The 15,631-nt window shown below is 31.2% G+C and overlaps 1 protein-coding gene across 1 annotated transcript; it reads left to right on the forward strand.

The window, feature by feature from the left end:
• Positions 1 to 371: 371 nt before the first annotated feature.
• Positions 372 to 15,160, forward strand: LOC117154915 (uncharacterized). The gene is made up of 4 exons (XM_033330332.2): positions 372 to 618; positions 1,489 to 11,573; positions 11,653 to 11,892; positions 11,967 to 15,160. The coding sequence occupies exons 2-4, from the start codon at positions 1,575 to 1,577 to the stop codon at positions 12,018 to 12,020; spliced, it is 10,293 nt and encodes a 3,430-aa protein (XP_033186223.2). The 5' UTR covers positions 372 to 618; positions 1,489 to 1,574; the 3' UTR covers positions 12,021 to 15,160.
• Positions 15,161 to 15,631: the final 471 nt, after the last annotated feature.

Here is a 15,631-nt window from a genome sequence, read left to right on the forward strand (position 1 = left end):
CGGGAGCACATACATAATTAGTTTTATGACAGTATTTCCAGCGATAATAATAACGCTTTAATGTTTCATTAAAATATATAATATAATATTTTTGTATACTAAATACATTAATTGATGCTATACATTATAAAACTTATGTATATTTGATTATATATTTAGTATTGTAATTTATATATTTTACATTAAATTAAATAATATACATTATTTTTTGTATGATTGTTCATTTCCTCCTATTTCATGGAACGTATCTTTCATCGACAAAAACAAAAGCTTGTATTGCGTTTACGCAATGCTAATCACGCGTATTATTTTCCGTGTCGATTATATATGAGCCCGTGAAAAATAAGAACCGTTGCTGATAAATATATTATTTCCATTCAGTATGGAAAATACACGTTCACGTGTGTCCAATATTTTGGTAATGGTGAAAATACACCTTTGAACGTTCCAAATATTTTACAGGGAATGCAAAAAGTATGGTGTGTGTGGTCGATACGATCGAACGGTAACGATTAAAATGAAACGTAGCTAAGCTACCTGGTTTCAGAAGACGCGTGATGTCTGTCTAGTAGTCGTGTCCAATATGGCGTATATACTGTGAATTGCATTAACGTGCAGGTAAGATTTGATTGAATTTTTCTTGATTTACATCAGACAAATAAATTAAAAAGTGAAAATTCGTACATTTTACAATGTTAATTTTTCAAGTTTCTGCATATCTTCATTAGCACACGATCAAACGGAGTATTAACGAAACATTTTTCTTAAAATATGTGAACCTTGTCAACCTTTGCACGTTCAAGGTCCGTTCGTTGAAGTATATTTATGATGACAGGTGTGTTATGTGGAAAATGTGTCCTTTCTATCAAATCACTTTGTGAGAAAGTACGATTTTGAAACAGAAAATTGATTTACTGCGCGATAACGTCCGCCGTTGGCAACTGCCAGTCGGGTCTGAATAGATCGCCTCTATAATTGAGAAAATTGGAGCAAAAGTTACCAAAACGAATTTATAAATCGTATCGCCCGATTTTTCTTACCGATTATTTACGTTAGTTATAAAACTTGAGATTTTAAATAACATTCAAACTGTTTTTGTAATAGCACATGACAAGTATTTTGACATATTGGTGTACATACCACGAAAATGGAGCAAGTCCGATAAAACTTTTATTTTCAACAGATATAGAAATATGATTTTACTTATCTTTTAATAAGGATAAAATAGATTTAAAAAGTTATATAGATGTATATAAATATAATATAACAAATAAACACAGCACTGTACCAAAACATGCGAGTGCCCTTAATTGATTGATAATTTAATCACTCCTGAAAGTGCATCTTTGTTATTATTACCTTATATAAATACCTTTTTAATTTTTTTAACAAACAATGTTTAAAGTAACTTACGGTAAACTGACATAATTCTATAAATAAATAGATATAACTACAAAAAATTAAAAAAGTATAATTTTGTTTCTATAGGTTCTGGTCCTGCCTCTAGTGCAATTATTTTTTGTGGATAAAGGGAATGAGATAAATACTATAAATTTGTAGTAAAACAATGTACAATGAACTACGGTGGGAATATGCCAGATTGGCACCAATATAATGCTTCACAGACAAATGAAGTCACACCTTCTGCACAAAATGTGAATTCTGGCCATCTTTCATACATTCCTGGTGCCAGTCCACCAACACTAAATGCAATTAGCCTTAGTTCAGAGGGTCTGAACAAGCATCAGAATGATGCAAATTACAATCCAAGAAACTATCAATCTTTTAACAATGTTTCAAATGGCTCAACCATTCCAAATAACAGCCCTCTTGTATCTATGGTGCAAATGCAGAATTGCATTGGCCATTATGGTTCTCCAAATACAAGGAATACCATGTTAGATAACATAAATGCTTCTGTGGATCCTAGGAACACTAATATCGGAACTATAAATGATGACATAGGATATAGAAGCAACCAAGGACCTTTTAATGGACCTATTGGTCATCTAAATGGAGCAAGCTGCAATTTAAATACATCATCTGGACCTAGAACAGGGCCTGGACCTATCCCTGGACCTAGGACAGGACCTGGACCTGTCCATGGACCTCGAACCAATTCTGGACCAGGAATTGGTCCTAATACTGGAAATCCTAATACTGGAACTGGTCCTATGTTTGGACCTGGTTCTAGGCATGGACCTGCATCAGTATCTGTTTCAAACTCTGGCGCTGGAAATATGGGACCAAGAAACACTAATGTTGGTCCACTACCACCTTCTGGGAAACCTGTACCACCTTCTTCATTTATCCCTTGTAAAGGAATGTGTTGCAATTCAGATCCAAACATTAATTACCAGCAGTGGGAAAAATATGGATCATATCAAAATAATGGTTCATACAGAGATAATGTACATCCATCGAATTATCAGATCGAAAATAGGCAGTTTGGAAATAATTGTAATTTTAGAAAAGATAATCTAGAAAGTAAAGAAGTAATGAGCCCCGTGTTGCCCAATGCGTCCACTGTAGATCATAGAAGAAACTTTGCAGATTATAAGTATCACAAGGATCACATAATGCATAGAAATTACTCAACATCTTCGGGAATATTTCACAATTACTCCATGCAAGGTTACAATTATTCTACAGAGCAACAGAAATACCCTTATCCTGTGAAAGAACATACGAAAACAAATAGCATGAATATGCCGAATTCAGGAATGCTTAAGCAGCAAGAACAAAATTTCATAGCCCAACAAAAATTCAACAATAAACAATGCCAATATCAAAATGGCAATATGATACCCAAAGGAATGCCTACTGTAAATGTAAATGCAAATATGGTATCCTCTTCTCAAAACTCATACTTCAATTCGCAATATCCGAGAAACATTCCCGCAGAAATCTCTCACGAATGCCAAGAAACCACCAATAATACTGCAATGATGAATAAAATGCAGAATACCTTTATGCATAACTCTCCTCCACAGCATCAGGTGTATCAACATAAAATAGCAATGCAAAAATTTTCAATAGAAAATCATCTTAGGGAACTGAGTAGGATACCTGGCTATCAGTCTCATCCCAAATACAAAGAATGTATTCTTAGATATAGAGAAGTATTAAAATTGCAACAATCGTCTGGCTATCAAAATCCAGTTCAACAAACTCCACGTGTAACAACACCAGTAAATACTACAGTGCCGCCTATTAATTTGCAGTTCGATCAAAATGGTATGTTAATAAATTCCAGTTATCTACCGGATAATTTCTCTAAGGTGCAGCATGCACCACCAACTATAGAGCATGCACCAGAAAATATGGATAAGCAAAATAAAGACCAAGATATTGCCATGGTTAACGAGAAGTGCCAGCAATCGCAACAACGAGAGCAGTTAATAATTCCCCAACAAAATGAACATGTTCCTTCCTCTTGTGCAGAAACGTTTCAGAAACAGAATCAGTTCTCTATACACAAGGACTTTAATCAAAATCAACTAAAAGTACAAACAAGCGAGAGTCACACCTTTAATACTTTAAGTACTAATACTAGTAACGAAACGATGATGCAGCAAAAAGCCTCGAAAGAATTCGCTAATAAACCGGATCTGGACGTACGACAGTTTTTGGCTAATTGGGACGAAACTGACGACGAAGAGGGAACGACCAATATACCAGACACAATTCTAAGTGAAACAACCCCTGTTGTTGTAGTAAGCTATGAAAATATAGATCTTTCATCGAAAACACCACAAGCCTCGGAAGTTCCAAGAAAAAATGGTTTCTGTTCGAACGAAACCTTAGAAAGTAACAAACAAAGTGAAACGAATGTAATAGCAGCCCAAGACTGTTTGACAATATCGTATTCCGCATCTGATAATTCTGAGATTGCTAAAACTTCCAAAAGAACGATTGGAGAAGGTGTGGTGAAACCTGGGAGTATCATACATTGTATTAGCAATGGTCCTGACGAAATACCCACAATCCACATAGTGGACAATTTAGAAATAGCAAACATTCTGGGAGCACCTAATGGTCAAGTTATACAAGCTTTGGAGAAGCAAAAGACAATACCATTTTTCAGGGGGCCGAGTAATAATGAAATTGCCGAAAATACAGAGCAGCAGAGTAAGAGTAATACTCATATACTGTCTGTTGATTATCCCACATCTTTGGGTAACATGGATAAGAATACAAATATGGAAAATTCTAGTATTTCTGAAACGACTACAATTCCAATAAACAACCAAGGATTAAGAGTTTTGTCGACATCAGAAAAAGATAATCTGGATGTTAGTGATAACATCGAACTAAAGAAACAGCATAGTTTTGAAGAATCCCATAATCCCGATGATATTAGTTTACCAGATTTACCAACCTCAGAGTGTACACCAATATCTACTACTCTGAACACTCCTATTCATTCTGACACTGAAGAATCTTCGCAGAACATGGAAGACTTATCAATATCCACAAATATGATAGAAGTAATGCAGAACAGTCCAGTAATTAGTTTTACACAGCTAAACAGCGAGGATAAAGTGAAGAATAGATCCCTTGGTACTTTGGAGTTGGAATTTCAAAAGGAGAACCGTTACAAAAATAACGAAACCAAGACTGGACATGCGCAAGAGGAAACTTTGAATAATTTTGAGTTGTCTAACAACTCTAAAGTGAAATCAAATGAAATAATTAAAAATAAGCAGATGAAAAATCTCGGGACCACTACTATGAGAAAGAAAGTATGCTTAGTAGATAGCAAGGAAAATGATGCTAGAGTTTCTGATACATGTGGTGTTTTAACATCCATGGAGTATGAACTGGAGGAAGTTGTTGAAGGAGAGAAGAGATCAGATCTCGACTCTCCCGATTATTCGTACGAAAGGGGACACAAAAACATTAGAAGATCGACGGAAACGGTAAGAAAACCGGGAATAGAGAAAAGTAAGTCGAACGATAACGTTGATTCTAATGCAAATTTAAGCCCAAAAATATCTGATGATGAGTCGCAAGCATTGAAAAATGATAAAGAGCTTAGGAGGAGGAAGATAAAGACTTCCATTGTATCTACAAATGCTAGCTGCTCAACGCCTTCTGAACTTGATCTAGATGTCAGAAAAAGAGCAAGAGAAGCAATAACCTGGGAAGAAAAATGTATAGATAAATACTTAGATAGAAATCTAAGTCCAAAGAAAGATGCTGATCATTTGAAACAATCAAAGGTTTCTGATACGAGGAAGTTAGAAGATTCAAGCTCATCCCAAGGTGGAGAGCATTCTGTGTGCCATATGACTTCTCAATACAAACACTATTCCGCTGCTGTGATAAAGGATAATGTTACTTTAAATAATAAGAAGACGCACGGCACCACAGACAGGATCATGAGTGAGAAATCATCCGAGTTGTCAACCAAGATAAACAATATTAATACCAAAGAACTCTCCGAAGAGGCAGAAATTAGGAAATGTGTATCAAGTAAAATAGTTTCAACATTGCAGGAAGACATTCAATCTCAAACTTCTAAGTTACTGCAAAAAGATTTGAAAAGTGTTGATGGAGACGTTACATACACTGCGGAGGAGATGCGTGTGCTAAAAGAGTATAGAAAGAAGAAAGAAAAGTCGTATCAGGCTCACGATACATATAATGATAATAATAAAGATGAAAAATCGAAATCTAAAAGTTATAAACTGGGACACAAGGTATGTTTGGAACAAAATTCTGTATCTTCAATTAGTTTAAATTCAGAGAATCTGATGACACAGGAAGAATCAAAAAGCCACTCATGTTCGAAAAATTTAATAAAAAATGCTGACTTTGATATTCAAGTTGCTAATGTAAACTTGAAAATTAAAGACAATGATATTGGTAAAGAGTTACTTCTTGGAGACAAAAGCCAAGAACACACAAAAGACCCTCTGGAGGGAATTAAAATTGAAATCAACGTGTCATGTACAGACAGAAACTCGAAGGGACAGGAGCAGAACAAGCGAATATTTTACGACGATCGCAGCCTGTATGAAATTGACGATTCACTTTCTTATTCGAATACGTTGGACTGTCAACGTAGATTACACGCTAAGGATCAAGAAGGCAACCCAAAATTACCCGAAAGAGCTCACAGAGTGTTTGAGAAATCCGATGCGGTTGTAGATGTTACAGAAACGAATCAGGGTAAAAGCGAAACGGAGAAAAATTTAAGAATAACGCTTAAGAAAGATAGGAGAGCTTCGCTAGAGACAAGCGAGGAAATTAATTCTATCATTTCTAAGGAAACATGCAATTTAATTTCAGATAATCAGTCTTTTAGTAAATCTTCGCGCAACAATGTATTCTGTAAAGATATATCGAAAGCCGAAATAATCGAGGATACTAGTTATGCTGTTGATCACGTGGATATAATTAAGTCAAAAAGTGCAATATCAAATACTGCCACAATCGATGCAAATAATAAAATTAAGGGAAAGAATAAGCTCGAAAACGATAAGGAAGATAATTTTATATGTGAAGATGATGATCAATTGGCAAGGATACAAAAGCAAGGTTCCACGAATTTCGTGAATGTTTCAAACATAATAGAAAAAGAGATAGCAAGTGTATCTCACTCAAAAACTTCTACAAAACTACCAGAAAGCAACTTTATCGAACTCAAAGCCAAGTCATTAAATAATTTGAGCAATTTGGATTTCAAGTTTGGCAAATATTCTGGGATAGAGTTAGATCGCGGTAAACGCATGGATGAGGAATTGGACGAAGAAGAAGATAATACGGGCAAATGGAAGAAGCCAAAGATAGATGATATTTTTGAAGACTGCGACATGTTCCAAAGTAGCAGCGGTTATGTAAATCCGATATTCTCGAGCATAGATAAACTAGAGGAGCTTCATACTGTTCCTGTATACACTACCAAAGACGGAAAGATATCCTATAGTCCTAATCGAAGATTCACTTATCACGAATTAATGATGGAGGCTCGTAAACGAGAATCTTACTCCTCTGTGAAAAAGTCCCACTACACGGATACCTGGAACAACTATTACAACTCAAAATTTCGGAAAATGTACAAGAAAAAGCGGCATCATAGTCTTAATGATAAGAAAAAGTATGAATATAAGAATACCAAGTATCTTTATGATAGGAAACGAAATTATTCGGATGAATTCTATGGTAAAAGTCATGTTAAATATAAAGATTATGTTCACAGCATTAGGAACAATAATGCTATTTGGTCTGATCATTATAAAATGGATAAAATGTATAGCAGCAGCGATTCTGATGAACAAATCATAGATCGCAGTAAAAATCGCGTTGCTGAGGGGAATAATTGTAAGAAAGATCAGATTACAGAGAATAAAAGCATAGCTATCCCTAAACCACAAAAAGATGAGATGTTTATTGATGAATTAGATCTGGAATGTAAAAGTAAAGAGAATGTAACAGATGATCTTTCACATAAAGATAATTGTATGGATTTAGAGGAGGCGCAAGTGGTTCAATTTCAAATTCTTGATATTGATAAAAAGAGTGAAAATTGTGTAAGCGCTAATAATAATTGTATAGATAATTGCATATCTAATATGGATTCGGATATTCTGTCAACTTCTTTACAGTCGAAACAGAAAAAACAAAATGTTGAAAATAATGTAAATGAATATTTAATGCTAGATAATTCGGAAATCACGTCAGAAAACTTTCAGACAAATAAAGATAAAAATTCGGGCAATGAATGTACGGATCAAATTATTGATAAAGTTGAAATTATAACTACTCTTGAAAATGAAGAGAAAAATGTAGTTGCAAAAAATGAATCACCGACTTCAAAATTGCTTATCAAAGAATCTTTATTGGATAAAGATAAGCAAGTTAGTTTACACAATCTTGAAAAGAAAAAAGATGATGAAAAAATTACTTCAGAAGGAACAGATGCTAAAGAACAGAAAGAAGAAATTGACATAAACTTGTCTGATAGTCAAATTTCCCTAGAATCAAAAAATAATCTTGAAAATATAGAAAATACAGAAAGTAATAACAAATCAGAAACTAATCACGTTAGCGTACCAATATTTGAAACAGACATAATAAAAGAAGTTTTTGAGCTTCAAATAGATTCGAATAATGCATCTAATCAGGTTTCACAAGAATTTTCGTTTTCAAAACGTCCGAAAGTCGCGTTTAATGAAATAATTGAAGAATCTGAGCAGAATATTAGTCAAGAAAATATCTCAAAATGTGAAGAAGAAACTGTGCAATTTAATAAAGAAATTGAAATTTCAAGTGAAGATCAAGAATACGAAAAGGATATAAACAAAATAGAAGAAGAAAATAATGAGGATTTAGAAGGTCCAAACAATGATACTCTGTTGAAAGACACTTCTGCAATGAATCAAAAGGAATCTGAATCTCAGGCAGTACTGGCAAACAAAACAATTGATCAAGAAGATAATACAAAACACATTTCTATTGAATGTATTGAACATGAAGACAATATTGGCGTGAATTCTGACCAAATAAATAACGTAATTACCGAAAAAAAAAGTTCTATTGATTCCTCAAAAGATGAAATTCATACTGAGGATGAAAATATTACAGAAATTGGATTAAACAGAAGTGGAATAGAAACTATTTTATCAAATGACCATATAGAAGAAACTTCAGTGGAGCAAGATGTAATAACTGACGATTTAAAGGATGAAGGTGGATCAGATGATCTGCTAGTTGCCTCTAAACATGAAACGAATTCCAATCAAGATACTTTGGAAGATAAAGGAATACCTGTTCTTAATACATGTTGCTTTATTAAAAACTCTCCAACTGTGGATGCTGAAAACAGCAAAGATAAAGCTGAAATAGATAGACAGAAAGAAGAGCAAATTCCTGTCGATCAAGCCTTTTCCAAAAGCTCGACTCATTCTTCAGATATAGACATGATAGCAATACCCAAGCTGGTTATAAAGAAAACTGACACTTCAAATTCGAAACCAGTGTGCTCACTAGATTACATAGATTCTTCTGAAACCTGCGATAGATATGATGCAAAATTATTGTCCGAAGTACGCCCAAAAATACCAAAAGTGATCATAATGAAAAATAGATCACGCTCTGTAACTCCAACAGTTGAAATTTTAGAGAAAACTAAGTCTGATAAAACGCAATCTTTTCTTCCAGAACAAAATGAAGAAAGTATGGATATGGATAACAGTGATTTTGAATCATATACTTTAAAATATGATAATTATGAAAATAAGGTACCTAAGGTGAGGATAAAGTTGGAGGATATATCATCCAAGGACTTAAAAGTATACTTAAAACGTAAGACCATTAAGAAGAGCATTCCAAAAGTGAAGATTAAAAAGCTTAAAATGCAAGAAAGTAAAAGAATCAAAATGAAGGAGAGTTCAGAATCAGAAGGTACTGATTCTGATGAAGATACAAATTTTCATGAGTCAATGTCCAGCGACATAGAAATTGAAAAAACATCAAAATCAAAGTTAAAAAAACAAGAAGAAAGTAGATCTTTGTCACCAGAAAAAGATAGAGGGAATGATTCGAATATTCCTAGAGTTTCTTCAAAAAAAACTAAAAGAATAAAGGAAGAGGACTCAAAACACACTGCCAAGTATGATAACAACATAGCAATTAATGATGAGTTAAAGAAAAAATTTCCTCAGTGCATTATGGAAAAGATTCCTAAGGTTATAATAAAAAGAACTCAAATTGGCACAGAATTTAAATGCGAAATTAGCAAAAGTAAGAAGACTTCAATCACTGAAACGTCCAAATGGCAACCAAAAGTAAAATTACAAAGATTAGATGTTCTAGATCATATGGTGAAAGATTGGAAGCAATCAAAAATCACATTAAGTGATAAGTTTGATTTGTCTGCACAAATAAAGGATGTTAGCAACGAAGATGTGATTGATGACAATAAAGTAAAATTACCTAGATCTAATTCAGTGTCTAGTTTGTCTCCTGCTAAATGCAAACAGAGAAGATTATCAGACTCTGATTACATGAAAATTAACTCAAAATCAACTACTGGGTTCGATGCTAATTTAAGTAAAACTGATAATGTGGCTATTTTAAAATCAGATGATAGTGAACATAGAAATATTAAGAGGAAAGGAAAGAGAAAATTACTTTCCCAGAGTAGACAAATACATCATAGTCAGAACGATGAAAGTGAGAGTGAAATGGGAGAAACTGCAACAAAACATTCCTTTAAAGACATTCTGACAAATGAAGACAATGATATGATGGTTGTGAAAAAGGAATACTCAACTTTTGGGACCAAAGAGAATACACCTCTTATAGAAGACAAATTTCTAGACTCTGTCACTCGTTCACATAATTATAATGATAACAATAGTTCGATAATTAAAGTCGATTCCTCAGATGAAAGTCAAACTACAATAGAAATTTTGCCGGCATCACCAGATAATAGCGATAGTGAAGTGAAGAACTCTGAATTTGAGAATATTAGTAGAATAGATATGGTGGATGCAATGCCGACTCAATTGGAATTAGAATTGGAACTTATTGACAATAAAAATATATGTTCTGAGGTATTTACATCGAAAATCGACTATGCATCGCATTCCAAGAGTAAGTACATTGAAGGGTCAACTAAGGCATTCTTCAATGAATTTCAACGTGCTTCACAAAATAATTCTGATCAAAATGAATATACCTTCTTAATGAATAAACAGCAATTACAAGATCTAGAGAGAAGATCAAATGATAATTTTTATTGTAATGACTTATTAATTAAAGAAGTACTAGCTGCTAAAGAAACACTGAAGAAATGTTTGACAAAATCTGAAAATGAAGATGCGGAAAGAAAAAAATCACGACATAGGACTGTAGCTGAAAAGAAGCAAGGCTCAAGTTTCACTTTCAAGGATATTGGAAAATCATTAGACAAGTCTGAAAAAGCATGTTCTACTAGTCAGAATGATAGAGTGAAAGTAAGTGGAAAGTCTAGAAGTTCAGAAAAAAAAGCATGCATATCTTCTAGTAAGATGGATATAAAGGAAGTTAAAGAAAGCTGTTCAAAACAAAATGAAATTTATTCCATGGATTGCCCTACAGCTTCTACATACGAAGATAACAATGTACTAGAGCCAACTACCATTTCTTTGAAGGCTTCTAAGAAATTTGATGAAATAACAGCAAACACAACATCAGTAAGAAACTCTGGTCATATATCAAACAGATATAACAATACAAAAGACTTGCAGAAGGAAAAATCTGCAAAGAAAACTAGCAGTAGCAATGAGAATCAGAAAGATAATGATAATTCAAATGACACAAAAATAAAGGAAGACAACATGCCATTATTAGTGCCAGAGTTTGTTTTAAATTTTGATTCCAGCTCAGATAGAGATAGTTCCAGATCTCCACCTGTTATAACAAATCAAGAAGAGGTTGAACATGTAGTAGAAGATGCAAAATTGATGGAGAACAAAGCTATTAATCAAATGGAGAAGATAGAAGAAAATAAAAAACATTCCTATAAAGACTGTGGAATGACTATTGCTGATATTATAATGCAATTAGCTTATCATGAAAAGGTGAAAATATTTGCATTTCCCTTGATTGCAAAGTTTTTATATAAGCACAAATGAAGCTAATTTTAATAGTTTATTCCAGGCAACAATAAAGCATAAAAGATATTGTAATTTATGCGAAAGATGGTTTCCTACAACTTCACGACATCGTCGACATTTAGCTGGATACCAACATCGTTATATGGAATCAACACAGCGTAAAAGCATCCATACACTTTTTATTCTGTTCACTGGCAAACCTTGTCCAAGACTTTTGCCAGCAAATGTGATTCGTAATGACTGTTCCATTGGGGAATTGACACCTTTACAAATTGCCGTTCAGGTACAATTATGCTTCATGTACTATTCGTCTACTGTGAATTTCATATACTTAATCTTGTCAATTACGTTTCATAGGATGTTGCAAAATGTGTTGAATATATAGAACAGGATCATAAAACGAAAGAATGATAGCAACAAGTTACTATAAATTACTTTGGCTGCATAGATGCATTTCCTGTGATTAACTATACTGGAACAAATAATGTGAGTACCTTTAAAAAACGTACTATAATGCTAAACACAAAGTTTATTCTGTAATTCTTTTAATCTTAAAGGAATTGTACATTTTTAGTATGATTACTACTGTTGGTAATCATACTACGTACTATTATAAATATATGTATACAAAGACAATGAAATTAACATCTATGAACTTTGCAACAAAAGAGAGCTTTGTTGATTGATGTTAATTGTTAAGAGTTACTTGAGAAAAAAAAATTATTTTAAGTAGTTAGATATTTAGCCAAAGATCATAGTAAAAAAAAAGATACATGTGTACGTTAGATTATTTATAGTTTTTGAGGACTACACAGTCTCTTGTTTGTACAAATGAAAATATGAGTAATATGATAAGTGAATGTGCTCGTTATAAATCTTTATTTATATCGTGAAAAGACTTATATATACGATGTATAAATACATATATATATATATATACACAGACACATATATATATATTTATTATTCTTGTTTAAAAAGAATATGAATCCTTGCAATGTTACACAGACCTAAATCTATATATAGTTACATTTATATAAAATTATATATCTGAAACAGGGGCAGTCAAAGTAAAAAATGTCTATACTATATGTTACAAGATAAAATGAACTATGAAATGTTAAAGTGTCCACAATTCGTACATTTCGTACATTCGTAGACAATGTTAGTGAATGTTAAACAATTTAATTTAAAAAAGAAAGTTAAACAATATGTAAATTCTCCAAAATATTAATTATACTTATTACAGTGATTCTAAATCAAATTTTTCTATTCTATTTATCTTTAATAAGTATAAACTAACTCTTTATACAATTCTTTCAAAAATAATTACTTACTTAATTGACATAAGCAGTAACATCTCATAGTTCAGTAGAAAATCTACATATAATATAAATAATGTTCACTCCCCCGTCACGTGTTTATGTCTGATTCAAACCATTTAGGTGTGCCTAATGAGTTATTGTTTATACAAATAACAAAGCTTTTAATTGTTTTTAAATGTTACAAATGTTTTTCTTATTATTCTATTGATATATGTATATTGGAAGTGGGAAAGATCCTTAAAGAATAAGTTCCTGGTTATAAAGTGGGATGGAATAAATATATTCCTTGTTAAGAGGCTAAAAAACAACTATTATGCTAATACAGGGTTAACAGACTATATCTACAATTGTCTTATAATTTTATTCTTTCTGGTTTACGTTCCAAAGAATGAAAATACATTAAAAGTCACTTTATTGAAAAATCTAGTTTAATCATTGAATGCAACCAAATAAAAGAAATATATAATATATATATATATATATATATATAAGTCTATCGATTGTTATTCCACTTAATGTTTTGTTTCTCATAAGTTTGTTTTAACTGTTTCATATTTTATTTGCACGAGTGCCTTAAAATACACCTAACAGTATTTGTCGTATCGTGTTATGTATATTATGTAAGATTAAATGAAGCTATATATTTCTAATATTCTTGTATAAAATATGCATAATATATGCTGCAATTATGAGAACATTAAAATAAATATACCACTGCATAATAACTATAAATGACATTTCTATAAATATGTACATCATATTTGTTTTATAACTCTTTTTCTATAATTGTAATAAAAAGGTATCTAAACAGTGGTATCCCTTGAACATCTTCACAGGTATATAAAATAAGTATAATATAGTGGTATAAATTAAGAAAAATGTTCTCATGATTGAAGTTTTGTTATGCAAATATTTTATGATATCATTGTGTGTTCTATGTGCCTAAATTTTAAGAAATTTATATCCATCTAAAATTCAAATATGCATAATATTACTTATACATATACATTTAATATAATATAAATATGCATCACTTGTATATTATATGAAGAAAAAAGGTTTCAAAGTTTTTATAAATAAAGAAAAATTGTATCAGTTTGATGTATGTTGTACTTCACAAAAATTGTTTTGAGTGTTTAATTGTGGCTACAAGATATCCAAGTAAATTATGTACATCCAAAATATAAATATGTATAACAACTTGTATCGTATGATATCATAATTCATTAGATTTGAATCTTATAGTTTCTCCATCTAATTTGACTACGTTATATTAATTAAAGAAACAGGATATTCTTAAAAAATAAAATTACATCTAATATATGCTTCATTTAGATGAGCAGTGGTTTTTTAGAAAAATTCTATTATTGACTTCCAATAATGTAAATTATTATAAGATTGCACCGACTCAAATATTTTCAGTTAGAGAAATTTATATTACAAAAAACCTTCTTTTATTTTCTAATTTAGGTTATTCAATTTAAGAATTGAAAATTTTTATGTAAACACACAAATTAAGAATCAGTTTGTAAATCAAATTACTTAATAGAGATGGGTCCATACAAACATTTATTAACTAATAAAAAATATTTTCGTAAGTCAATATTATTAACACCCATCTACTTATGATTTATAATTCTTTTATATTTTTAAACATTTAAATCATCACATATAATAACATCATTCAAATGAGGCAGATCTGTATAGAAAAATAAGTGCAATTGTATATTTTTACAAAGCTTACAACTGATAATTCCATACAAAAATACTAACTTTTAAAATGGTTGTTAGCTGTGCAATTCTAAATCAGATAAATCATTTATACAGTTCTGCTAATTTTATACATAATGTGTGATTAACATAGAATAATTGTGTGGCATAAATTACAATAATTGTAAGCGTGTTTTAGATTTGTAGCACTTTTTTCAATTTTAATATTTCAAAAAAGTGATAATTTAATATTTCTATAAATTTTGAAGAAATCTGAAGAGATGAAATTTATTGAAAAGTTTTAAATGTTACGTAAATATTTTGAAACGTACTATAGAAATGTTACATATCTAAACACTAAAACCATTCCATAGTTAAAATAAGAGGTTTAGTTAATAGAAATAAGAACTGTATGAATCAATAGATTATTTTCTGTTAATGTACTTAGGCTACAGAAGTGTATGCAAAACTCTAGTTAATATATTAAAGAAACAATAAATAATAAGAATTACCGTGTATGGTGTCCGTTCCTTAATCACGTGTATATCCTTTAACTTCTCTTTATCCTTACATATGTATATATATATCTATTTTTCACATATATAGATGGTACAACTGTACGATTATCGCAATGTATTATTTATAGAAATTAAAATTTATAAGGTTACGCTACTCACAATTCTTTTTCTCACATTTGAACCGTTTTGATTATACTTACAAAAAATTTAAAAATGAATTCAGTAAATTTATATAGTAGGGACATCTATAATTTTTTACTAAATTTATAATATAAATTATTGTCTATAGTTGGTTTCGTAGGAATTGTTGGCGAATTTAATTTTGTCATTTAATGTAAATAAATAAAACGAATAAAATTTATATATATATTTGACTGATCGAATTCATTTATTTTTTCAATGAGCAATCTAGTTGTTTATTGTAGATTAAAATATTTGAAACTTACAGTTTGAAAAATGATTTTAAATT

This window comes from Bombus vancouverensis, chromosome 9 (genome assembly GCF_051014615.1).
Source record: "Bombus vancouverensis nearcticus chromosome 9, iyBomVanc1_principal, whole genome shotgun sequence".
NCBI lineage: Eukaryota > Metazoa > Arthropoda > Insecta > Hymenoptera > Apidae > Bombus > Bombus vancouverensis.

What these genes read in the sequence shown, in the direction of transcription:
- LOC117154915 (XM_033330332.2), top strand. Translation starts at nt 1,575, where the DNA reads ATGAACTACGGTGGGAATATGCCAGATTGGCACCAATATAATGCTTCA. An exon ending in AATTAGCTTATCATGAAAAG is followed by an intron (nt 11,574 to 11,652) that starts GTGAAAATATTT and finishes AGTTTATTCCAG; the next exon opens with GCAACAATAAAGCATAAAAG. An exon ending in CTTTACAAATTGCCGTTCAG is followed by an intron (nt 11,893 to 11,966) that starts GTACAATTATGC and finishes TACGTTTCATAG; the next exon opens with GATGTTGCAAAATGTGTTGA.